The sequence below is a fragment of the Phocoena sinus genome, chromosome 11 (genome assembly GCF_008692025.1).
Source record: "Phocoena sinus isolate mPhoSin1 chromosome 11, mPhoSin1.pri, whole genome shotgun sequence".
NCBI classification, from domain to species: domain Eukaryota; kingdom Metazoa; phylum Chordata; class Mammalia; order Artiodactyla; family Phocoenidae; genus Phocoena; species Phocoena sinus.
The window spans coordinates 52,698,541-52,725,145 of NC_045773.1; the positions used below are offsets into that span (position 1 = coordinate 52,698,541).

At 44.7% G+C, this 26,605-nt stretch overlaps 1 protein-coding gene across 6 annotated transcripts in view; it reads left to right on the forward strand.

Moving 5' to 3' along the window:
* Window positions 1-26,605, forward strand: part of OSBPL10 (oxysterol binding protein like 10) — a 373,396-nt gene that overhangs the window by 156,248 nt on the left and 190,543 nt on the right. For all 6 annotated transcript variants that reach the window (XM_032647860.1, XM_032647862.1, XM_032647863.1 and 3 more), the window contains one exon: window positions 24,624-24,799. In XM_032647860.1, the coding sequence (XP_032503751.1) occupies window positions 24,624-24,799 (176 nt within the window). The remainder of the gene's footprint in view (window positions 1-24,623; window positions 24,800-26,605) is intronic.

Consider the following 26,605-nt stretch of genomic DNA (forward strand, 5'->3'; position numbering starts at 1 on the left):
AAGGAGATTTTTTTCCAACTTAATGAGATGTAACTGACAGACATGTAATGTTGTATAAGTTTCAGGTGTAAGATGTGATGATTTGATACACTTATATATTGCAAAATAATTGCCACAATAAGGTTAGTCAACACATCTATCACTTCACATAATTACTGTGTGTGTGTGTTTGTGTGTGAACAGTTAAGATTTGCTCTCAGCAACTTTCAGGTATGTGATACAGTATTGTTAACTGTAGTCACCATGCTGTACATTAGATCCTCAGAACTTATTCATCTCATAACTGGAAGTTTGTACTTGAGGTATAAACTTGTGGGATTTGACCAGCATTCCACATTCTTCCACACCCTAGCCCTTGGCGACCACCAATCTACTCTGTTTCTATGAGTTTGGCTTTTTTCGTTTCCACGTATAAATGAGATCATGTAGATTTGTCTTTGTCTGATTTACTTCACTTAGCATAATGCCCTAAAGGTCCCTCTGTGCTGAGGGGATGCTGTGTGGTCGGTCACCAGAGAATTTGAGGACAGGAGTTGGGAGAGGAGAGGGTGTGGTTGGAATAACTGCAGAGCAGGGCAAGTCTTATTCATGATAATTTTTACCCTGTTCTCATTCAACAACAATTTATTAAATGCTGTGTTCAAAACACTGTGTTGGGTGCAGGTGCGCATACAGTAGAAAACACAACAGACACTTCCCTGAATACAGGAAGTGTAGATTCTAGTGCAGTGCTGTCCAGTAGAATCTTCTGCAATGACGGAAATGACCCATAGGTATGCTGTTCAGTACGGTAGCCCGTAACCATGCTGTGGGTATTGAGGAACTTTAAATTTTATTTAATTTTAATCAATTTGAGTTTAAATAGCCACATGTGAGTAGTGGCCACTTAGCATAATGGGTCACGTAGATTCTAGTAATCTTCCTATTTCAACTGCCTCATTCTAGGAAACCAGAAAAATTTAGTTTTTGTCTTTTCTTTTGTTGATGTGGTGTATCACATTGATTGATTTGTGTACGTTCAACCATCCTTCTGAACTTGGGATGAATCCAACTTGGTTGTGGTATAGGGTCTTTTTTATGTGTTGTTGGATTTGGTTTGCAAATATTTTGTTGAGAATTTTTGCATCTATATTCATCAAAGATATTGGCCTGTAATTTTCTTTTTTGATGGTGTCTTTGTCTGGTTTTGGTATAGAAAAATTTGATACTAAGGACTAGAGTCCCAGGCTCAAATAATCCCACATATGGGGAAATGAGAATCCCATCTTGGATATATTATTGCTATGAAATTCCCCAGAGCAAGTTCCATGGAACACTAGTCCCATGAGATATATTGCCCCCCCCCCAAAAAACTTATTATGGTTTGTAAGTTTGGAAAACACTGCCTGCTGGATCCCGTTGTAGGGCTGCACAACAAACACGAGCATATTTATAGACTCTGATAAGTCATACAGTAGAGAAACTGAAGCTTGGTTCAGTTTCGCTTTAGCTGAGTTTTTTGAACTTAGCTGATGATAGCACCTTTTTATTCACTGACACCTAGCAACACATAGAACACTTTGGCAACTGAGCTTGGTTTAGGACTGGCTTAAAAACAAAAGGAAGAAATGGCTGTAGTTTTGTCATAGACTGAATGTGTCCCCTTTCCTCCCTCCCCCAATTCATATGTTGAAGCCTAATCCCAATGTGATGGTATTAAAAGGTGGAGCCTTTGATAGGGTCATTAGGTCATGAGGGTAGAGCCCTCCTGAATGGGATTAGTGCTCTTGTATAGAGACCTCAGACAGCTCCCTCGCCCCTTCTACCTTGGCAGGACTCAGCAAAAAGCTGTCTGTGAACCGGGATGTGGGGTCTCACCTTGAATCTGCTGCACCTTGACTTTGGACTCCCAGCCTCCAGAACTGTGAGAGATAAATGTCTGTTGTTTATAAGCCACCCAGTCTGTGGTATTCTGTTATAGCAGCCTGAATGGAATAAGAGAAGTCTCTGCTTCATTCTTAATTTTCCAAGTATATGAGAATCTTTCCATTCCCCTAGATTTTGGTGGGTAGAAATGTGACAGGGTCTGGGGCATAGAACCGCATGGTACACATTTGGGTGCTGAATGATTGCTTCTTGTCTAGAACAACTAAACTCTTCAGAGTGTTACGTATATAAATGTTGTCTAGTCAGTTTTGTAAGTTTTCTAAGCTAGGTTGTAGTCTAAGCCTGAATTTATACATGCACAGAGAGATTGAACTGTTTGACTTTGCTTTTCTATTTATTTGTTTTTATAAAATACTCATGCGGCCATTTCCACCTTCTGACTTGGTTTACAAAGGCCTGTATGGACTCCATGGCTGTTGTTGAAGTCCCCTGATCTACTTGGTTGTAAATTAGAAGCACATAGTCTAGGATATATTAACCCATATGGTATTAACAAAATTCTGGTTGGATTGAAGTGTACATCAGTTGTCACTTACTATTTTTAAATTTTATTTAATTAAAAATTTTTTAAAAATTGGGATATAGTTGTTTTACAATGTTGTGTTAGTTTCTACTGTACAGCAAAGTGGAGTTCCCTGTGCTCTACAGCAGGTTCTCATTAGTTAACTATTTTATACATATTAGTTAATATGTCAATCCCAATCTCCCAATTCATCCCACCCCCCCTTTCCCCCCTTGGTGTCCATACATTTGTTCTCTACGTCTGTGTCTCTATTTCTGCCTTGCAAACAGGTTCATCTATACCATTTTCTAGATTCCATATGTATGCGTTAATATACGATATTTGTTTTTCTCTTTCTGACTTACTTCACTCTGTATGACAATCTCTAGGTCCATCCACGTCTCTGCAAATGACCCAGTTTCATTCCTTTTTTTTTTTTTTAGTTTCATTCCTTTTTATGGCTGAGTAATATTCCGTTGTTTATATGTACCACATCTTTATCCATTTGTCTGTCATTGGACACTTAGGTTGCTTCCATGTCTTGGCTGTTGTACATAGTGCTGCAAATGAACGTTGGGGTGCATGTATCTTTAGAATTAGAGTTTCCTCCGGATGTGTGCCCAGGAGTGGGATGGCTGGATCATATGGTAACTCTATTTTTAGTTTTTTAAGGAACCTCAGTAGTGTTCTCCATAGTGGCTGCACCAATTTACATTTGTCTATGGGTACTTTTGTGCTCCATTAGCAGAGTTGAGTAGTTAAGGCAGAGACTCTGTGGCCCACTGAGCTTAAAATATTTACGTTTGGGACCTTTCCAGAAAAAGTTTGCAACTCCTGTTCTAGGGCCTCTGCCATTGGCCCTGAGTGTCAGCGGTGAGTGTCCTTACAGATCTGAAGGCTGAAGCAGGCGGGGCATTAGCCGAGTTCCCGGTGGGTGTTGCATTTAATATGAACCCTGCTTTGGTGTCCTGAAAGGCTGTACCATTGTGATGCAAAGAATCAAAGTAATAGCCCAAGTGTGGCAGACCTTGAAATAATCTTTGATTAAGGAGAACATTTTATTCTGGTCTGTGTTTGAAATAAGGGCCTGCTGGCTTACAGAATGATTGGAATAAAGGAAATAGGGGCCCTTTAATTTATGAAGTGGATTAAATTGAAGTGGAAGGTAAAAGAAGCATGCTATAAATATTGGTAAGGCTTGGGAGACTTAGGGATGCAGTTGAAGGAAGGGACATTTTGCAGTGGAAGACCGAGCGGTATTTCAACAGTACTGATCCAGCTCACATTCTGTTTGCCAAGAACAGGGCTTCCCTGGTGGCGCAGTGGTTGAGAGTCCGCCTGCCGATGCAGGGGACGCGGGTTCGTGCCCTGGTCCGGGAAGATCCCACATGCCGCAGAGCGGCTGGGCCCGTGAGCCATGGCAGCTGAGCCTGCGCGTCCGGAGCCTGTGCTCCGCAACGGGAGAGGCCACAACAGTGAGACGCCTGCGTACCGCAAAAAAAAAAAAAAAAGAACAGCGGAGTGGGGGGTGTCTCTGGAGTCCTGGCCTCTGAATTCTGCAACTGCCTTGTCCCTTCCTGGAGCACGTGTCCCTGTATTGAAAGACCAGGGAGTTACGATGCTATTGGTTGTCCTCACCTCTCCAGGGCAGCGGCCGCTTGGTTTTCTTGGACTTTGCTTTTCAGTGCCTCCAACTTCTCAGACTTTTTTTTTTTAAAGGATATTAGTTAGGTGGTTGGTTTCGAAGCTGCTACTCAGAGTGGCAGCCATTCAGGGAGATGGATGTGAAGTTCACAGATGGCAGAGTTGCCCAGCATGTGGAGAATGGCCCGGGAAGAAGAGCTGACGTGGACGCTGAGGGTCTGTGGAATCACAAGTGCCCGTTTGACCGGAAATTGCTGGGTACCACAGTGGCTCTGCTGAGTCAGTGAGTCACTGTAGGAATGGCATTTGCATTTTTTCGCTAATGAAGTAACTTGCTGAGAGGAGGTGATTTGGTGAGCAGTCCCTCTCCCCTCTCCTTTTTTATTTTTAACCTTGAGCTGTACCAGCCATAGCTTTTCATTAGCCACAAGAGTCATCGAGTTAATGGAATCTTTTATTTTCCATTATCTTGTTCTCTTTACCAGGACTAATCTCCAGGTGCCTCGGAAACAGCCTCAGAAAACAATGCACAAGACCAGAAACCAAGTCAGGAGGGTGTTATGGCTGAACGCCGACATATTTCCCTTGGTAGAGAACACTGGTTAGAAACCAGAGGTCTTGGTGATGAGAGGATGTATGCCTTTAGTATAAAGGAGAGTGACTGTAGAAACAAAGCTTTGAGAGACCACCAGAGGCCAGGCCCTGCCATCTGAGGAGGCCACATGAGCCCTCAGGTTACTTTCTTCATCAACCTCTAGTGAGGGTTCCCGTAGCTCAGTGTATAAAAACAAAAATTAACATTATTAAGAATCTTGATGCTATTGTTGGAGGATGGAAAGAATGAAAAATGCCCTCTGAACTGGGAAGGTATCTTGAGGCGGAAAGATGAGGCAGGCAGCTCCATGTCATCCATGGACCAGTTTATTACAGGATAACTTACAGTGTGGGATCTGGATCAGGAGATCAGCAACCTGGAAGCATTCGCAGCTGCACTCCACACCTCCGAGGGGCCACTGGGACAGTTTTATAGTTAACCTAGGGTATGGGGGTGGGTGCTCGGAAACAGGACGTGCCTTCCTACGTCAAGTTTATGAATGGGTAACTGGTTTCGTGGATGCCTGGAATGTCAGCGAAGGTCTTCATCATTGTTTGGGGACTAACGGAGCATGGAGGCCACCTGGTCCTAATGATTATTAAACAATGTCTCTTAACTAGAAAGGCCCTGATGACAGAGAGGCGATTTACTGCACAGTACGGTCCTGGGTAGGGTCAGCCCGAGAACAGGAGGAGCCACACGGGCCAAGATGGCGTCAGTTGTGCCAACAGGCATACGGCTGTGTGGTAAGGTTTTATTCTTTTTTTTTTTTTAAAGAAGATGTTGGGGGTATGAGTTTATTAATTAATTTTTGCTGTGTTGGGTCTTTGTTTCTGTGCGAGGGCTTTCTCTAGTTGTGGCAAGCGGGGGCCACTCTTCATCGCGGTGCACGGGCCTCTCGCTATCGTGGCCTCTCTTGTTGTGGAGCACAGGCTCCAGACGCACAGGCTCAGTAGTTGTGGCTCACGGGACCAGTTGCTCCACGGCATGTGGGATCCTCCCAGACCAGGGCTCAAACCTGTGTCCCCTGCATTAGCAGGCAGATTCTCAACCACTGCGCCACCAGGGAAGTCCAGGTTTTATTCTTTCAAGAGACCTCGTTCTAATCTAAGTGAGACTTCTCTCCAGTGAGCTACAGTCAGTGTTATTGGATGGCTGTTGACCAGGCCCCTCTCTCTGATGGATGCTGTTGGAGAAGTGATTTCAAGGTTTCTTGTTGGTTACAGATCACCAGTTAAGGGAGAGCCAAGCTGCGTGCAGTGCCTGAGGGGAGCTGCCCATCTTCTCTTCCACCTCTTTGCCCCAAAGTGCCCCCATCACCTATCGGAGATCAATATCCTCCAGTACTTAAAACACATCCTAGCCTATGGGAATGGACTGTTCGATCAGGGAATTGATGGCCTCAGTCCAGAGAATCACACAGACTGTGTAGAGGCAAGCAAACATCTTAAAATAATAGAAACCAAAGTCAATGCCTGTCCCTTCCTTAACCTCATCCTCACCCATGAACCACAGTCAATACAACTAGGCCATTTACAGTGGAAACGCCCTGCGCCCACGCCCAAGGCTGGCCATCCTGCCTCTGAGTCAGCTGATAGATGAACAAGTTATCAGGCTGCAGGTGGAGGAGAACGGGGTGACTGTTTTAGCTGTGCTGGAAAATTCTATGTTACTTATCTGTACACGTTACATGTTATCTGCTAACGTAAATCTCTGCCCGGACTATTGCAGTTAGCTCTCAACAGACCTCCCCGCTTCTCCAACCACCCACTTGAGCATCGTTCTGGAGCGATCCTGTAGCGTCAGAGCCCTCCAGAAGCCTCCCCTCGTATCTGGAGTAAAATCGGAGGCCCTTACCGCAGTCTGCAAGGCCCTGCGTGATCTGGCTCCTGGCTCTCTCGCAAGTCATCTCCCATCACTTGCCCGCTCACTCATCTGCTCCTGTTACACTGGCCTTTCTCCTGCTCTTTTCCAGCACGCCCAGCCTGCTGCCACCTCTGAAATTGTACGTATTGCCTAGAACACAGTATTTCCTTCAGCCGGTGCACCTCACCTTCCTTCTGGTCTCGGCTCAAATCCTCCGCGTATAGACAGGCCTTCCCTGACCTGGTGACCTTAGAATGCTCCAAATGGCAGCCTTTTTTCACTTTCTGACACTGTATTGTTTTATTTTTTTCTAAAGTGCTCACGGACACTTAACATATTTGCTTAAAATTTCTGTCCTCCCACTAGAGCTCCATGAGGCAGGAATTATCTGTTTTGTTTACTGCTCTTTCCCCAGCATCTAGAAGAATGCCTGGTAGTGAATGTAAACCTAAGTTTAGGAAACCTTATCATTTAATGAAATAAACCATGGACCAGAAGTTCAAATAGCCAGTCCTTTTACAAAGTAGCTGAGAGATAACAGGAAAGTCACTTAAATTTACCAGCCTTAGGTTTCATTTGCATAAAATGGAGTGAAGAATATCTCTGCATTTTATAAGATGATGAAATAAGGACTCAGATGAGTGTTGGGTGTGCTGGGTGCTGGTTGGGTTCGGGGCCATAGGACCCTTGCACTGCAAATGCTCGGGAACCATTGGCTCCATGTTGCTTTTACTCCTAGTCACAGACCCTTGAGTGCGTCTGGGGTGTGACCTATGACCTAATGGAGACCTTTCAATAAATTATGACATCAGTAATTCAGAGGCAGGCTGTGTAGTTTCCCTGATTCTCCAGAGGGCTGGGGAAATGTTCAGCTTCCCAGAGCCATCAGAGTTCTCTCGACGTGAAATCTTCTACAGAAGTGGGTTTGGCAGGTATGCTGTCTTCAGGGACCTGAATGACGAGTCTTCAAAATCAAGTTTAACTTCAGGGAGTTCTCTGTTAGCCATGGATGACCTAACACTGTTATTGTCACCATCAGGTGCAGCCTCTCTTATCCCTGAAATTCGAATGCAATCTGCTCGTGGTCAGCTGCGTGGAGCCAACCTGGTTCTCTTTTCTTCCTGTTCAGAGAGGAGTGGCCAGTGGGGGAGGGGACTGGGGACTCAGGGTGGTCCCCAGATGGATGAACTAGGTCCTGAATGGTTGGGGATTGATTATTCTGCTGACTGGCTGGTCTTTAATCAGGGATAAGTACACTGGGTAAGATGCAGAGTCAATGACTTGAGATTTCACAAAAGCAAAGTTTCCCATCCTGGTGTGGAGTCTCTCAGGCGTATTCATAGAGTACTAAAAATGTTCTTGGTGATGGAGAATAGTTTTGGTTTTAGAGAGCTTTCTATTCTGATTGTGATGGTGGTGATAATAGGTTAATGAGGACAATAAATGATAACGAAGGGACACGTTTTTGTTTACTGACCTTCACCTTGGTCCATCAGGGAACTTGTATTTGCCTCCTTCATATGCGAGGTACTGTGCCCAGCCCAGAGGGATTCTTAATCAAGTGACATGGCCCCAAAGGAGTTTCCAGCTTAGGTGGCAGAGATAGTTGTGTCACTGATGATGGTGATGATGATGATAATAATAACAGTAATAATGATAATAGGAAGCCAAGTGATCTCCCACCTTTTCAGCTCCAACAGTCAGCTGCAGGAGGGTTGATGAAAGAGAGATGAATTCTGGCTGGGAGTGGTAGGAGCAGGCAGGTCATATATATTTTACGAAAAACAATTTAAGAGATGGTTGGGGGAGGGTATGAGAAACTTGAAGAATCAACTGAAAGGAGATTAGCTTTTTGTGAAGTGGACTGTTTTGTTTGCTCTTGGTCTGCAAGTTGAAGTGGCAAGTAACTGACCAGGCAAACGAAATAGTCGTCATGCTGCCCGTCCTTGATATTTACGTCTTTGAGTGCACTGTCTGCAGTGCGTTCTTGAAATACCACACAGCTTAGTGGGGAGCCCCCAAACTCACGTTGCCTCCACAGGAGAGGAGATTAATAAGGTCGAACGGTGGCCACCGGTGCTCAAAATTCAGGCTGGACCGTCCCTGTCTGTGGAGAACACACATCTCTTCATTCCTCTCTTTCTCCTATTTCCCCCTCTTTGAGGGATGGGAAGAGTCAGAACGGCGAATCAAGTGACAGCTTCTTGGCAAGAAATGCTGAACTGTCTTGCTAAGAAGGGTTAGATGTTTGTTCTGGAGAGGGTGTAGTGGACATTTCAAATCAGATTTGGAAAATACCGTTGATGTTTGGGATTCAGTTGATATTTACTAATCTTCATCCTCCTAAATCTCATTATTGAGATGAGCAGCCATTAGGCTCTTTGTGGAATGCCACTCGCTTTGACATGTTGACAGGTTTGCTGTCGTCATGTGACTTGGGGAGTAGGGAGTCATGACTGGTGTGTATCCAGTACAAGATCACAGACACATGCCCCTGAAAAAATAAGACCAGGATTCCTTTCTGCTTATTGTTTCTTTATTGGTAGAATAGAAGTAATATCTATGTCACAGAGCTGTTAGCTCAGCAACTAGAATATAGTAAATTCCATAACCTGCTGTTCTTAGCACCAAAAATAATAAAATAAAAGCTCTTTCCTTAATTGTAAAATGAAAAAAAAAAAAAAGACCAGGATTTTTTTAAGGGTAATTGCTAAGTATCTCCTCAATACGCTATTTGAGAAATATTTGGGTATATATATTGTTTATATATGTGGAATATATATATTGCTAGCAGTGTGCCAGACACTGTTCTAAGCATCTTACAAATAATAACTTATTTAATTCTCAAAAAAGTCCTTTGAGGTAGATACTTTTCTTACCTGATTTCTTTGTTGTATGTTCATTTGTTTTGTGGCCACTAGAGACATGTTGGTAGTTGCATCTAGAAAAATTCTTTCGAGAAAAACCTCAAAACTGGGACTTCTATCCACTCGCTGACACCTCCTCTTCCCCAGAAAATTGGGGAGGTTCCGTTTCCTTGAGCTCAGTGGCAAAACACCAGCGGCTTCCCCAGGCGCAGATCTTGACAAGGTCAGACCAGGTTGGAAATGATTTTGACTCAGGCTCCCTGAGAGAGTCTGTGGTGGCGAGTGGGCACGTGTGGACACTTGGACCTCTGTGTCCCCGCTCAGGATTCTGTGTCCGCAGAGAGCGTGCTGTGTCCACAACTCCCAGGAGAACCCGGCGACCTCAGGGTGGCTTTGTTTTGGCCCCGGTGTTGTGGTCGCGGTGGATCGTGTTGCATGGAGGCCTCAGAGCATATGTTGGAGGAACAGTTGAGACTTTAATCTTGTTTTGGGCAGCATTTTTGGTATGTTGGACCCTTTCAGGTTAGTTTAATGATGTGCCAGGTAGAGCTAGCCAGCATGCGGATTTCCCTTTGGGAATGTGTGTATTTTTCCAGGGCCCTTGGTGGCAACCTGAGCTGAGCTGATCTGATCTGCCCATCTGTCATCTTGGCTTATTCTTGCATTAGTGCCTGGGACTAGTTGCCAGGCCTGCCCTGTCCTTCCTCCCCAGCCCTGAGATCCATAGGCGGGGGAGCTACGATGCTCCTGCTGAGTGTTCGGTTTCCTGGAGGACCAGGGAGACAGTGAGCAAGCCAGCTGCCCACGGCGGCCGCAAGAGGCAAGACGCTGATCTCTCTGGGGTGAAGCCCATCAGCCCTGGTGAGAATTCTTTGGACGGTCCTGTTTGGATTTTCCTCTTTCATCTCCTCTCCTCCCCGTCTCTTTGATGTTAGCTGCCTGCAGAATCCATAGAGGAGAAATTGCCACTGGGCAGCCGAGTTCACTGGTTTGAGCAGACATCCCACCTCTGACTTGCAGTCTGAATAGTCGACATTTCCTGACCCGTGCGTTCTCCCACCGCACACCCCTGCTTAGAAGGTGCTTGAAGGCTGAGGCGCCTTGTCCTGAGGGGGGAGATTTAGTGTGCTCACCGCTTTCTGAGACAGGCAGGATGGTGCAGGGCTTAGGGGCAGATTGCCTGGGCTCACGTTATCTCTACTGCTTATGGGCTGTGTGACTCTGGTAAAAGAGAGCCCCTCTCTGTTTCTTCATGGTTAGAAAGGGGTAGTAATGATACCTACCTCAGAGGGTTAGGCCAATCTGAGCAAGTATTGTCTTTTCCACCTTCCCTCCTCTCCTCCATAGAAGGACCATAAGATAAAGGCAGGGATTTTTTGTTGTTGCTAACCTTTAGATCCTTCTTGTTTATTTTTTATTTACTTATTTTTTAATTGAAGTAGAGTGGATTTACAATATTGTGTTAGTTGCAGGTGTACAGCACAGTGATTCAGTTATACATACGTACATATATATATATATATATACATATATATATATTCTTTTTCATATTCTTTTCCCTTATAGGTTGTTATAAAGTATTGAGTCTAGTTCCTTGTGCTATATAGTATAGGTCCTTGTTGTTTATCTATTTTATATCTAGTAGTGTGTGTGTGTTAATCCCAAACTCCTAATTTATCTCTCCCCCCTTTTCCCTTTGGTAACCATAAGTTTGTTTTCTATGTCTGTGGGTCTATTTCTGTCTTGTAAATAGATTCATTTGCATCTTTTATTTTTAGATTCCACCTGTAAGCAATATCATATGATATTTGTCTTTGTCTGTCTGACTTACTTCATTTAGTATGATCATCTCTAGGTCCATCCATGTTGCTGCAAATGGCATTATTTCATTCTTTTCTTATGGCTGAGTAATATTCCATTGTACATGCATGCTTTTTTGCATAAGCTTTGCAGGGTTGGTTTGGGGGTTCCACAGATTTCAGAGACCCATGCTCCTTCTTACTTTCTGCTTCATCATCCCTAGGGTGTGGCCGTGTCCTCAAAGTCCAAAAGGAGTGTTGGAATTCCAGCCATCACATCTACCTTCCAAAAAAGCAGGTAGAGGAGGGGAAGGGATCTAATTCATCACTGTTCTTCATGAGCTAGAACTTAGTCAGATGACCACATCTAGCTGAAAGGAAGGCAGGGAAATGTATTCTGGCATCATGTATTGGCCCAGATAAAAATTGGAGTTCTCTTGATTTGAGAGAGACAATAGATATTTGGTAGGTGGGGTAGGTAGTCCGCTGTCCCCACTATACTTGGTTTCAGACCACAAGTTAATCCTAGCTAGAGCTGAGGTTGCAGCCCCTGGTTTCGACCCAGAGATCCATCTTTCCACTGTTTCCAGTAAAAATGGAACATGAGTATTGGGAAACAGCTGATGGACTCAGTACATGTTGGGCTTGTACACCAGCAGGAACTGATTTGCTTCACAATAAACTTAGGGTCATGGAAATCCATGACTCTTTAAATATACAAATAGATCTTGTATAGTCACAAAGAAGACATGTTTCAGTTCCCATCTTACTGACATTTTGTTAGCATTTGACACAGGTGATTACTCCTGCCTTCGTGAACGTTCTCTTTCTGGGGTTCCGGTTTTCCTCCTACCTCTCTGTCTTGTTCTGTCCGCCTCTTTTCTTCTTTAATGTTGTAGCTCCTCACGTCTTGATCCTGGGCCCCCTCATCCCTGCCCCACTTCTCCTCCCTGTATTCTCTTTCTGTGCAATCTCACCTATGGCTTTGGCTTCCATGGCTACTTATTTTTAGATGATTTCATCTTTATATTTCCAGCTCAGACCTTCTCTGGGTTCCAACTCCATTCATCCAATTGCTAGTCAACACCTTTTGGAAGTTTTCAAGGCGTGTGAAGTGCAACAGTCCCCAAACAGAACTCCCAGTTCATTATCAGGTCCTGACAATTGTACCCCTGCAGTGATTCTGTCACCTCCACCCTGGTCTAGGCTATTGCCAGGATTGTTGAAGTTTTTAAAAAACACCTTTATTAAGGGATAATTTACACACCATAAAATAGACCCATTGTAAGTATACGGTTCAGTAATTTTTAGTTAATTTATATAGTTGTGCAACTATCACCACAATCCAGTTAGAGAACATTCCTATCAGCAAAAATAATTTCCTCTAGCCAGTGTGTAGTTAATACTGTTCCCATCCTCAGCCCCAGACAGCCGCTCATCTGCATTTTGTCTCTATAAATTTCCCTTTTCTGGATGCTTCACATAAATGAAATCATATAATATATAATCTTTTTGCATCTGGTTTCTTTCATGTAGCATCGTATTTCTGAGGTTCACCCATGTAGCATGTATCAGTACTGTGTTCTTTTTATTGCTAAATAGTATTCCATTGTATGGATGTAACACAGTTTGTTTATCCATTCACCAGTGCATGGACATTTTGTCTTGAGAAATGAGACCCAGAACAGCTATAGTCATACGTTTATTTTTGTAAATATTTTATTGTCTGTTGGCACCATTTTTCCAAGCCCCCATCAGATCAGGGACCTTGTTGCCCCCCCACCCAATATCTTTTTAGCATTTAGCATATAGTGCCTAGCAAGGTTGGTACTCAGTTAAAAAAAATTTTTTTTTTTAAGAAACAAGGGAATTCTTGGAAATAAAACTTAGTTTTGGAACCAAAGCTAAATTCTTTAAAAATAGCTGGGCTTATGTAGATTCTCTTTTGTTTAACCATAGAATGAGTAAATGTATCCACAATGCTTTATCCGTATCACAGAACATGGTACAGCTGACCACACTGAGAACCTTGCCAAATAATATTGCCATGGCACCTCCAAAAAAGAGCAAAAACTGGCTTGTGTTTTAAGTTCTGTCTTGTTGGCTTTGTAGTCAGTTAACTAAACTGCTGTTGCTGATACAATGCGATATGAGCATTGGATCCGACTCACTGTCTGCATTCAGAAATGTGATGTGGACTTTTGGAAGTTCCAGTTTTATAACCAGACAGACCTTGAGGCACAGCGATGGTGGAATGGTTCCAAAGAGAATGAGCCAGCTTTGTGCTTTTGCAGGCGTGGGCATCGAGGCTCAGGGTGGATAAGTACCGTGGCCAAGTTCACAAAAGTGAGAATTCAGTGGCTCTCAAAGTGTGGTCCTACCTGCAGCATCACCGTCAAATGGGAACTTGCTAGAGTTCTCTGGCTCCACCCAGACCTCCTGAATCTGGGGGAGGGGCACAGGAACTTGTGTCGTAATAAGGTTCCAGGTGATTCTGATGCAGCAAATGTTTGAAAACCACAGGTCTAGTCAGGCCTCTTGCTGCCACATCACACCTCTTTCCTATATGCCGTGTAACCATAGGGAAAAATAAAGGACACTCTGATCCAGGGACAGTGGGGCTTAGGGCCTGACTCAGCTGGATATTTGGGGCAGAATAGCTGAGCCTAGGGGCCTGCTTCTGATCCTAACTGCTTCCCTGGTCTCCGCAGGCCAGCTTCCCATCTCTCTTCATTTTGATGGGTACCAGGCCTGGGCTTGCCACTCGTCTTTGTCCCGGGGCTTTAGCCAGTATCAGAATCCTTTTCACTGTGACTTGATGTATATGTTGAAGCTCTTTGTGATAGGCAGAGACTTGATTCAAGACTTGGTCCATCTCAAGGATTCCCAGGTAAGTTCCATGTGTTGTTGATGGCAAGAATGAAAATGAATTGTGAGCGTTAAGATGGGTCTCGATATTTTACAGTTTAGTTAAAGTAGTAGTTGAAGTTCTTACCTAATGTCCTTGGAAACCTAAGAGTTAATAGGAGTTCAGAAGGTGACGGGGCAATATTCTGAGAGCCTGTACTAACTTGTGTTAGAAAGCTCTCAGTTCTTGCTCCTGGTATTAAATCACCTGGTCTTTAAAAGCAGATGGAGTGTCATGATAGATCAAATCCAAGCGCAGTACATCAAATCTTGTGTTAAGAGTTCACTGTGAGTTACGCTGGTCCTTTGTCAGGTGAGGTGGTTCCCAAGGCAGCAGCCACTCGGGCTAGTGGCCCTTAATCTTCAGGTGCTTCAGGTGCTTCACTTGGGCTGGTCCTGGGGCTGCTCTGCGCAGGTGGGCGCCTACGTGATGCTGGTTGATGATCCGATTATACAGGAACTCCAGGCCTGGTGACTTCGTAACTTTTCTTTAAATCTTTCTCAAAAATACTTCCAATGTAACAGAGCCAAGATACCTACTGCCTGAGCTGTGGTGATTTAGGAGCAGGGCTTTGGCTCTTTCAGACCAAGACAAAATGAGGTCAGCTCACGCTTAAATAATATATTCCGCTTGGTTGCATGGGCCCATAGTGCTGAGATGTTTGTTGAATGAATGCCTAGGGGTAAAAGCTTGAACGACCAGAAAAAAAACAGGGTGTGAGTAACACTCTAAGGTTTTATCCTGACTCGATTTTGTACTGGTTTTTCCACTTGGGTGATCTAGGCAAACTTTGAAATTCAGTTTCCTGATTTCCTGATCTCAGCCACAAAGAATCTGATTCTTTTTTTTTGCTGTACGCGGGCCTCTCACTGTTGCGGCCTCTCCCGTTGCGGAGCACAGGCTCCGGACGCGCAGGCTCAGCGGCCATGGCTCACGGGCCCAGCCGCTCCGCGGCATGTGGGATCTTCCCGGACTGGGGCACGAGCCCGTGTCCCCTGCATCGGCAGGCGGACTCTCAACCACTGCGCCACCAGGGAAGCCTCCGATTCTTTAAGTATGGGCTGGGAGTCAGGAATCCACATTTTTAATAAGCTTCCAGGCTGATTCAGAAGCAGGAGGAAGTAACCCAAACTGTAAAAAAAACATTCTTTTTAGAAGGCAAGACACTTCAGTATTCTTTTTTAAAACTCTGCTTTATTGGTTGTCTTTTAATTTTATTTATGGATTATTTTTAGCTGGAGATTTTTTTAAATTTAGGAATATGTGTCAATACTTTTCTTTATGGTTTTGCAATCTCTTGTTATGGAGCCCTCCCCACCCTAACTGTTTAAAAATATCCACCCATATTTTCTCCTAATACTAATATATAATATGACATAATTATATGTGAATATATTATTGAAACTAATACTATTAGTTTATTATTTTTAAGTATTTAACATGTCAGATGTTATTTTGCTATGAGGTGCAAACATTGTGCCCTATAAAATTTCTACTTTTAGATGTTTGATGTTTTTATAGACGACATTTTGGAAAATGTTCCATGCACATCTAAAAAGAAGTTATATTTTTCATTGGCATATGTAATTATTTGTAACATTTGAAATAAAACTTGGGAATATATTGTTTTGAATCTATATAGCCCCGTTTGTTTTCTGCATATCTGTCCAACTCTGGGTGAAAGGAGAATTCTAAAAATCTCCCAATCTGATTGTGTTTAATTTTTTTTTTCTTATCTGTCTGTCCGTTTTGATCCTATGTTTTTGCATCTTTGTAGTGAAAACGGTATTTTAATAAACACAAGTTATCTTAGTTTTGAGCCGTGGCCTGTAAGGCTAGATTCCCTGGTTAATGTCTACCCCATTAACTTCCTCTCCGTAAGACCTTGAGCACGTTTTTTTACCTTTCTGCACTTGAAATTTTCATCTGTAGAAAGAGGTTATGGTCACATCTACTTCCTAGGACCGCTGGGAGGTGTAAATGAGATAATATGGCAGCACAAATGCGTGACACACAGAAAGCGCTCTGTAAACATTAGCAATCATTTTTATCAGTGGTTCAGTTTATATATTTTTAAGACATCTGAAGACCAGCATAATGGTTCTGCTATAGACAGGCCATAGTACATGACATTTCTCTGATACATTTGAGGTTGAACTTGTATTGCATGCCTGGACATTTTTAATAACGGCTGAGTTATGTGACAGAGTATATTTATCCCTGAGTTGGTGATGTGCCTTAGGGCCCTCTGACAGTTTAGTACTTTCTGGAGTGTGTTGGAGTCTCTCACTTAGTGCTTTTGGTGGGGGGTGATGGCGGTTGTGGAAGTCTCTGGTGACAGGTTGAATAGTAGGGATTTGAGAGATGTAAGAAGGCCTCTCTGCTTTTCTCTCACCATCACCCTGTGTTGAGAGGATTCCAGACTTCAACACTTGGCTGGGATCGAGGGTGCCTGCAGGTGCTGTGCCTTGGAACCTTGTGAGGTTTTGATGCTTGGATCCATCGTCTATCCTCTCCAGGAAGTTTGGTTATCATGAGAGAAATTCTGGAAGATTTACCCTTCTTTCTCAAGCCAGAAACTCTAAGGGTTTTGAGTGTGAACCCTTCTGAGGTAAGGAGACCACAGTGACCAATGTGTCATAGGCCCACCTGGAGAGGCAGAGACACCCTCTCTTATGTGAGACAGGCAGCTCCACGGAAGTAACTCTGGGGAAAACTTTGATACGTTCATCTCTGAAGATGAGAGGTGGTCAATCAATGATCAGCAGCTGATAGTCCTTTTGAAGATTTAAGGTAAACTTAGGTAAATACACCCACAATTTGAAATCCTCCTTCCCTTCACGAGTATGCTTTGCTTTGCTGATTTTCCTTGAGTTTTTATTTTCTATAAGCAATAGGTTGGAAGTTGTAGAAACGTGGTGATACTAGATCTCAGAAATGGTGCTGTTTCGGGTGGTTGTGGGCAAGAGGGAATTGGAAGGCAGGTGAAACCTGGAATATGGGTGTGTAGTGCCTTCACCGGGCAAGGCCTCCCTGGGACTGTAGGGAGAGCAGGACGCCCCAGGCCGGCAGGACCAAGCCGCTGCCATTTTGGTGTGTTGCTGGCGTGTGGACTGGGATTCTGGAACAGTTAGGCAGTCAGTCACCCAACCCAGAGAAGAGTCTTTAGCTGAAGAACAAAGGTCACTGTTGTCATGGCCAGGACAAGGCACAGGTGGCCTCCAGCAGGACCTTCTCAGAAGACAGAGGGCCTGGCATATGCAGATTTCTTCAGAAATTATGAATCCGTGAAAGAGTCTGAGGCGGTGAAGAAGGTTGACATCTTTCAGAGTGCAAAGTATTTTGGAATGTAAAGAATTTCTTTGGGTTCGGTTCCATGGAAGTTTGTCACTGAGCTGTGTTCTTGAACTATGAAGTGTGAATATTTGGGCTAAAGAGTAGCTTCTCTCTCTTTTTTTTTTAACATCTTTATGGGAGTATAATTGCTCCACAATGGTGTGTTAGTTTCTGCTTTATAACAAAGTGAGTCAGTTATACATATACATATGTTCCCATATCTCTTCCCTCTTGCATCTCCCTCCCACCCTCCCTATCCCACCCCTCTAGGTGGTCACAAAGCACCGAGCTGATCTCCCTGTGCTATGTGGCTGCTTCCCACTAGCTAGCTATTTTATGTTTGGTAGTGTATATATGTCCATGCCAGTCTCTCACTTCATCCCAGCTTACCCTTCCTCCTCCCTGTGTCCTCAAGTCCATTCTCTAGTAGGTTGGCGTCTTTATTCTTGTCCTGTCCCTAGGTTCTTCATAACCATTTTTTTTTTTTAGATTTCATATATATGTGTTAGCATACGGTATTTGTCTTTCTCTTTCTGACTTACTTCACTCTGTATGACAGTCTCTAGGTCCATCCACCTCACTACAAATAACTCAATTTCATTTCTTTTTATGGCTGATATTCCATAGTATACATGTGCCACATCTTTTTTATCCATTCATCTGTTGATGGACACTTAGGTTACTTCCATGACCTGGCTGTTGTAAATAGAGCTGCAATGAACGTTGTGGTACATGACTCTTCTTGAATGACGGTTTTCTCAGGGTATATATCCAGTAGTGGGATTGCTGGGTTGTATGGTAGTTCTATGTTTAGTTTTTTAAGGAACCTCCATACTGTTGTCTGTAGTGGCTGTATCAATTTACATTCCCACCAAGAATAGCTTCTCTTGATAAATAGTTAATAAATACTGTGGGGGCGAGGGGGGAAAAGAAGAAAGAAAATAGAGGGCCTGGGAAGGTGAGGCAGATTCCAACAGGAAAAACGCCTGTGCGAGCTGGGGGCTTGGTCCGCTTTCGCGCGTGGAGGGTGGTGGACGGGGCCTCATGCCTGGTGTGGAGTGAGCGGCGGAGCCCCATGGAGAACGGGAGGGGTCCTGACTCCCTCCTGGAAGTAGTACCGTGGGTGTAAAAGGTGTCTGCTCAGGCATCACGGGCCTGGCCATCACCTCCCTTCTCAAGCCCTTTCCTCTTGCTTTAATTTTCACTTTTCAGTTTAGATGAAATGATTCAGCTTTTTGTCAGCAGCAAGCCTGTCTGGCAAAGTTCCTGTTCGAAAGATTTTTTTTTCACTGCATTTTTTTCCTCTTTGTAACCCTCTTGTAGTTTGCTTGTACCTTCTGCTTCTTGGCATTAATGAACTGATTCCCCCATGTCCCTCCCCACCATCCCCCCAATCCTTTCCCTTTATTTTTCTGCTCCTAACTGGATGCTAATGGCCATTGGTGTGCCTCCACCTTCTCAAAGTAAATATGTCTGGTTTTCAACTTCTAGATCCTGAAGTTGAACCTTCATGAAACTATGTCAGGCAGGTGGGGGTGGGAATTAAAAGGCTACAGGTGTTGACAGATGACCCTCAGCGAGGCAAGGCTTGGAGAGCAGTGATGGGTAAGGGCAGCTACTTTGTGTGTAGGCCTGCTCAAGTGAGCGTGAATGTGTATGCGTGTGTGAGTGTGTGTGCATGCAGGTGTGTCTACGTCTGTGCACGTGCTCACATGTTGTTTTCGAAGCAGTGGCCTGTCCTCAGCCCTTCTGAGGCGGGCCTGCCACTCGCCGCGGGTCCCAGCTTTGGGACGGGGTGAGGCTGCCACCCCGAAACTGGCCTGATTGGGACTGATGGCTCTTTTCATGGGTTGGTTTGATGTCTCCCCTCTTTCTCTCTTTTCTCTCTCAGCACCCTCTTTGGTCTGTTAACATAGTCCCTAAAATATGTTCCCTCCGTATACAGTTAAGTTCACCTGCACATTGGTTAAGTTGCAAACTAAAGCTCGAGATGCTAATTAGAAAAGAACCCACTAGGAATTAGGTTCGTCTTATTCATTTCTCCAGAGGGAAAAACCTTAAAGAATGTTTCAGGATTCTATCCGGCGTTTGCACCTCATTTAATGAAGCCTCATCCAGGAATACGGTTAACTTTTCCATTTAGAATGAAAGCTATGAGTTTCAGATACAGCAGCAAGCTTCAAACAGCAGTGCCTGACCAGAGCCCTGACCCTGCGGGAATCCAAATGTAATTTCTTTCCTCCCAGGGGATGTGACCCACAGGCAATGCCCTTCGTAGTGCAGCGTGGACAGCTCCTACCTGCATGTGACACAATCTAAATCAACTTTCAAAGACCATCCTGAAAGAACACTTTATGTTTAGTCTGTTGTAATTTTTAATCAGGTATTCTCCTTTCACTCCCTTCCAAATACGATCGAATTTTTAACTGTCTTTAGCAAAGGAGTAAATTATTGATGACCTTGCTTAGTGCACATGATTCAAACCTGTGCATTTGCATTAAAACTATTTTAGGAAGTAGTGGAAATATGTTTTTTTTTCTGCCTGAGGCAGGGGGTTAGAATTAAGTTGTCATTTTGAAATAGGTAATGTGAAAAATCATTAATGTGTTCCCGTATTCTGCATAATGTGACCTCAACTGGTTATTCCGTCATCCTTATTGAAAAAAACCCCCGGTATTCAATTCATTTCCTGGTACCAGCTTCTTAACAATGTCCTTTGCAAATATATGGTTGGTCTGAGCAGGATGCGTTTGTGAAGCTGCTTCTGGGAGCGGGGAAGGCTGATGGGGGCCTGGTTGATGAGCGGGCAGAGCAGAAAGGGGAGAGAGGTGTTCAGCCCTTTCTCCATTCCAGCCAACGACACAGGGTGGATGGGGGGTGGGCAGGGGAGTTGAGGGCCACTTGCTCTTGCCTTTTCCTTGAAGCCTGTTCAGGTTGTGCGATGCAGTACCTTTCCTACTTTCTGCTGTGTAAAGGAGGCATGTTTATGGATGGGGGACACTGCTGCTCTGCCAGAGCGGTTTGGGGGGTGCAGGGGCGGCTGGAGACACAGAATGCTGTAGTCGCAGCCGAGGTTCCTTCCCTACGCTTGTACGGATTCTTGCTCTTCATCCTGTGATTTGCCAGGAGCCGTGTCTGCACAGCTGCAGTCACCGTGGCTGTGCTGACATTAAATATAGGTCACGTGGAAAACATTTGCTCTTTTTTTAATAGATCTTTATTGGAGTATAATTGCCTCACAATACCGCGTTAGTTTCTGTTGCACAACAAAGTGAATCAGCCATATGCATACACATGTCCCCATATCCCCTCCCTCTTGAGGCTCCCTCCCACCCTCCCTATCCCACCCCTCTAGGTCATCGCAAAGCACCGAACTGATCTCCCTGTGCTATGCTGCTGCTTCCCACCAGACAACCATTTTACATTCGGTAGTGTGTATATGTCGTTGCTACTCTCACTTCGCCCCAGCTTTGCCCTCCCACCCATGTCCTCAAGTCCGTTTTCTATGTCTACCTCTTTATTTCTGCCCTGCAACTAGGTTCATCAGTACCACTTTCTTTTTTTTTTTTTTTAGATTCCATATATATGTGTTAGCATACGGTATTTGTTTTTCTCTTTCTGACTTACTTCACTGTGTATGACAGACTCTAGGTCCATCCACCTCACTACATATAACTCAATTTCGTGAGAACATTTCCTCTTAAAGAGAAGCGCAGGGTCAGCATTTGAACAATGTGACCACTGGCGGCTCAGAAATCACCCCGGGTATTCTCTCGTTGACGGAATTTGGTCTTCACATCACAGAAGGGAGGAGAGGAGCACATTTCAAGTAGAAGGATGTGAAAATAGACATTTAAAAAATATTTTTTGTGAATTTGTCAGGCTGGCTTCTTTAACTGATCTTAGTGGCCTAATAAGCAGAAGCTTCTTTCTCATCCATGTAGAAATGAGGTGACTCTCTTCCAGGTGGTAATTCGGGGATCCAGGCTGCTTCCCTCTTGTGTCTTTGCCACACCTGTTGTGGATCCCGAGTTGCCCTGCAGGGTGTCTGCATTCCAATCTGTATGTCTATGTGTGTGTGTGTGTGTGTGTGTGTGTGTGTGTGTGTGCGCACATGTGCATGCGTCTGTCTGTCTGTATGTTATAGGCCTGGCTTGCGTTTCTTCTGCTCACATTCTGTTGGCTACAGCTCAAATGGCCACACGTCCTTACGAGGAAAGCTGGGTAATGTATTCTGCTTGTGTCTCCTGGAAATGGAGGGTAGGGATTGGGTGATGAGCTATTAGTTTAGGCCAGTGCTTCTCAAATTTGAGCTGCATCAGAATCACCTGGAAGCTTCCTGGCCGCCCCACACCCCCACCGGTTTCTGATTTAGCACGTCTTGGGTGGGGCCAAGAATTTACGTTTCAGATAAGCTCCCAGGTGATGTTGATACTGCTGGGCGAGGAACCGCACTTTGAATAGTCCTGGTCCAGGAGCACATTTTTGTGTCTTGATTTATCCATGCTAATCGTGGATACCAGAAGTATATCCTTATTATTGTGACTCGAGAGATAGGGAAGGAGAGGGGTAAAAAAGGTAAATAGCCTTGGCCAGGACATTTGGAATGTTACAAATAATTAATGTTTCTTAGAGGAATTGGAGTTTTGGAGGGTTGAGACCTGGGTCGTCAGGTGCGCCTGCTCTGTGGGATGGGGATGAGGTGGGACCTCTGTGGCCAGGCAAAGGTGCTTTCAGCCCGGCTAGCTCTGTTGGAGCAGGAAGCTTTGGAGAATAAAATACCTAAGTGGATACAGGAGAGGTGACACAGAGCAAGCGACAAGCGGGGGGACTTGCGTGAGACTCGAAGGAGAGTTTGTGAGTGCTGGACTGAACCAGGTGTGGATTTGGACACAGACAAGTGGGACTTAGATTTTGAGTTTCTTTGAGTCTTAGTGCCTGTAAAATGGGGAATAATGATGGCTGTCTGTTGGTTACTGTGAGAATCAATTAAGTCAGAATTTTGTAAACTTTCTTGGTTCGTGGTGCTTAGAGGTTAAAAAATATCCTACAGTTTCATTTATTATGAAAGCAGTCAGCTTTTTTTTTTTTTTTTTTTTTTTGCTGTACGCGGGCCTCTCACTGTTGTGGCCTCTCCCGTTGCGGAGCACAGGCTCCGGACGCGCAGGCTCAGCGGCCATGGCTCACGGGCCCAGCCGCTCCGCGGCATGTGGGATCGTCCCGGACCGGGACACAAACCCGTGTCCCCTGCATCGGCAGGCGGACTCTCAACCACTGCGCCACCAGGGAAGCTCCAGCTTTTAAAAAATTATTATTAAAGCAGTCAGCTCCAAACAACTTCATGTACATTGATGTCCTAAAAACTCAGTGGCCTTTTGAAAAACTAATCAACATAAATGTTTATGTTTCTACGTTATGAATATGTTTCTCCCTTAAATAACTGCAAGTGTTTGTTGATGGACTGTGTGTGTCTGCGGATTCTGCACAGCTTCTCTCTCAAACCTTGGGATTTTGTTGGCATCGTTGCCCTCTTCCTATTCCCTGTCGATGTTTCCTTGTTAACCCAGCAGCTGCTGAAAACCCAGCTTTGCAAAGATGCTATGTCTTTGAAAGGAATGCAGTGCAACTAGTATCGAAACTGTGAAAACTGCCTGAGTTGTTCGTATGCTTTATATCTGACCGATGTTGAGCATCACTCTATATCCCTCAGAAGTGTGACATATTTTCCAGTGCCTCTGCAAGTTCACAGTGGTGACCCAGCTGCTTTGGTGCACGGATTGAAAAGGGTGGAATTTGGTAGTTTTTTCCCTTTCATTCATTCACTGAATAAATATTAACTGAGCATCAGTGAGGTGTCAGGCACTGTCCACCTCCGAACAGCGTAGAGTCTGGGGGGAACCAGACATTGAATCGCATAATCCTGCAAATGTAGACACCCAATGAGGCCAGGGCCATGAGGGGTGAGTTCAAAGTGAGAGCTTGTGGGAGGAAGATTTGACCTCGTCAGGAGACGCTTTCTCAAGTTGGTGGCACCTGAGTTGTTCCTGAAGTTACCGTGCAGTAAATAGGGGAGGGAACCACGTTCTAGCCACGGGGGTGGCAAGTATATCTCAAGCTGATGAAGAACTTGCTTCCTCCCACCCCCCAATTGCGCCGTGGTTGATTTGAGACTGGTATTGTGGCTTGTGTGCGCCATGTGTGTCAGACAACGCCTCAACTCTTTCTTTAATGAGACAAACCTACTGACGGTGCAGTTGGATGGTGATGCGAAGCCCAGTTGTGGGAAGAGTTTCGATGTCGTGGATTGGTAACAATCTGTATCACTTCGGGTAACTGCTCCAGGTGGGGGAAACAGCATGAGCAAAGTGGTGGAAGGCAGCTGGGTGAGCCAGCGTGGGTGGAGCAGAAAGTGAGAGGCTGGGAGAGTCAGCAGGGGTTGTGGTGAGCCTCTGGGTCCCAGGGGGCACGTGGGTCTCACATGAAAACAACTCGTCCTGGTGGAGAAGGGGAAGTTGTCTTGATTGCTTCCTGGTGATAGATGGTGACTATCAACAGGCCAGGTACTCGGCTACCAAGATTTGTTTGAGTGATTCAAGCAACTAGCAGTTTCCCTGTTTTCACCCTGAATGTAGACTCCAGTGGCATTACAGCCTCCCAGAGAGGAGGGAATTCTTGTCCCTTTGTGTGAAAAGTGATCCACAGAAGGGCCCGCTGGAGGGTGCCCAGGGGGCTGTGTGAGCACCTCCAGTTGGCTGGATTGACCAGCTCTGGAGCTCAGGCCCCATACAGTGCCCAGGCTGTTGGCTGGAGTCTGGCCCAGCTTGCTGCTTCTGGGCTGTGAATTTCAGCTGTTCCTGTGAAGTCACGTGGAGCCTGTTACCAGAGTCTGTGTCCCAATGCTTCCCTCTTCTTTACCATTCTGAGGCTTACGTATGAATGGGCATTGCACCCAATCGAGAATGGGCCTGGCCCTTGCCCTTGCCTCAGGGGCCATGACAAGTTCTGCTCTGTTAAGAATTGGGTGCTCTCTCCCTACACGGGGATGACTTGTGTGGGTGCCTGGCAGGGACGTTTAGCTTCCAGCATCCTGGATTGGGATCCTTGATGTCAGTCTAAGGATTATGTTCTTTTTCTTCTTTGCTTGGAGAGAAAACTGATGCACTGTGGTTTCTCCACACAGGTACTTTGTGCTGGATTTTGAGGCTGGTATCCTGCAGTATTTTGTGAATGAGCAAAGCAAACACCAGAAGCCCCGAGGGGCCCTGTCTCTGTCTGGCGCCATCGTGTCCCTGAGTGACGAAGCGCCTCATATGCTGGTCGTGTACTCTGCCAATGGGGAGATGTACAAACTGAGAGGTACGTTCTTTTCCCGGGAACTTTTCAGACGGGCCTCCTGGGTTCACTGTTACCATGGTGATGGCTCTCTTGTTTTTTGATTTTTAAAAAAAATCCCCTTTAGCAATTTGCCGGGTTTGCGGACTCTGGTGACAGATGCTGCTTCTCCTACCCCTGGGGTGGGGAGAGGAGATGACATTAGGAAGTGTTTGTCCTAATTAACTGAGCAATTAAGGGCAAACAAAAGGTGAGTCGCAAACCTGGCTGAGCCTCAGGACTTGGGCAGATTTTTCATATTAGCTCAGTATATATTTTCCTGGACTGTATACTGTCAGTCTTTCCTCCAATGCCCGTGGGGCTGTGATCTGAGCACAGGTCAAGCCTTTTAAGGGTCATGGTGTCCTCCTCTCAAAGCTTCTCTAGAACCAGCTCTTACTAGAGGCCCCTTCACTTGTACTTTATTTAACCCATTGTGGCCCTAGAGCCTGGTGAAAAGCCAACTGGTGTTATGTCCTGTTGTCCACCTTCTCCCCTTCTCTTTGCTTCTTGAAAGCCGAGGTCTGCTAAGCATTCTCCTCAGGTCTTGGGGGAGCCCAGCATTTGGCCGGAACTGTAGGTCTTGTCGCCCGCGAGGCATATCCACCTCGCAGGTTTTCTGATGGGCCAGAGTTGTCTGCAGCGGTGTGATTTGATCGCTAGATCATTCTTCCAGCATTCCTGTCATGGGCACATCGCCAGAAAAATTGTCAGTCTTGTAGATTTTCTGATGATGCCCATTCTAACTGGTGTGACGTGATACCTCACTGTAGTTTTGATTTGCGTTTCTGTAATAATTAGTGATGTTGAGCAGCTTTTCATGTGCTTCTTGGCCATCCTGTATGTCTTCTTTGGAGAAATGTCTATTTAGGTCTTCTGCCCATTTTTTGACTGAGGTTTTTTTTTTTTTGATATTGAGCTGCATGAGCTGCTTGTAAATTTTGGAGATTAATCCTTTGTCAGTTGCTTCATTTGCAAATATTTTCTCTCATTCTGAGGGTTGTCTTTTCGTCTTGTTTATGGTTGCCTTTGCTGTGCAAAAGCTTTTAAGTTTCATTAGGTCCCATTTGTTTATTTTTGTTTTTATTTCCATTTCTCTAGGAGGTGGGTCAAAAAGGATCTTGCTGTGATTTATGTCATAGAGTGTTCTGCCTATGTTTTCCTCTAAGAGTTTTATAGTGTCTGGCCTTACATTTAGTTCTTTAATCCATTTTGAGTTTATTTTTGTGTATGGTGTTAGGGAGTGTTCTAATTTCATTCTTTTACATGTAGCTGTCCAGTTTTCCCAGCACCGCTTACTGAAGAGAATGTCTTTTCTCCATTGTATATCCTTGCCTCCTTTATCATAGATTAGTTGACCATAGGTGCATGGGTTTATCTCTGGGCTTTCTATCCTGTTCCATTGATCTATATTTCTGTTTTTGTGCCAGTACCATATTGTCTTGATTACTGTAGCTTTGTAGTATAGTCTGAAGTCAGGGAGTCTGATTCTTCCAGCTCCGTTTTTTTCCCTCAAGACTGCTTTGGCTGTTTGGGGTCTTTTGTGTCTGCACACAAATTTTAAGATCTTTTTGTTCTAGTTCTGTAAAAAATGCCATTGGTAATTTGATAGGGATTGCATTGAATCTGTTGATTGCTTTGGGTAGTATAGTCATTTTCACAATATTGATGCTTCCAATCCAAGAACATGGTATATCTCTCCATCTGTTTGTGTCATCTTTGATTTCTTTCATCAGTGTCTTATAGTTTTCTGAGTACAGGTCTTTTACCTCCTTAGGTAGGTTTATTCCT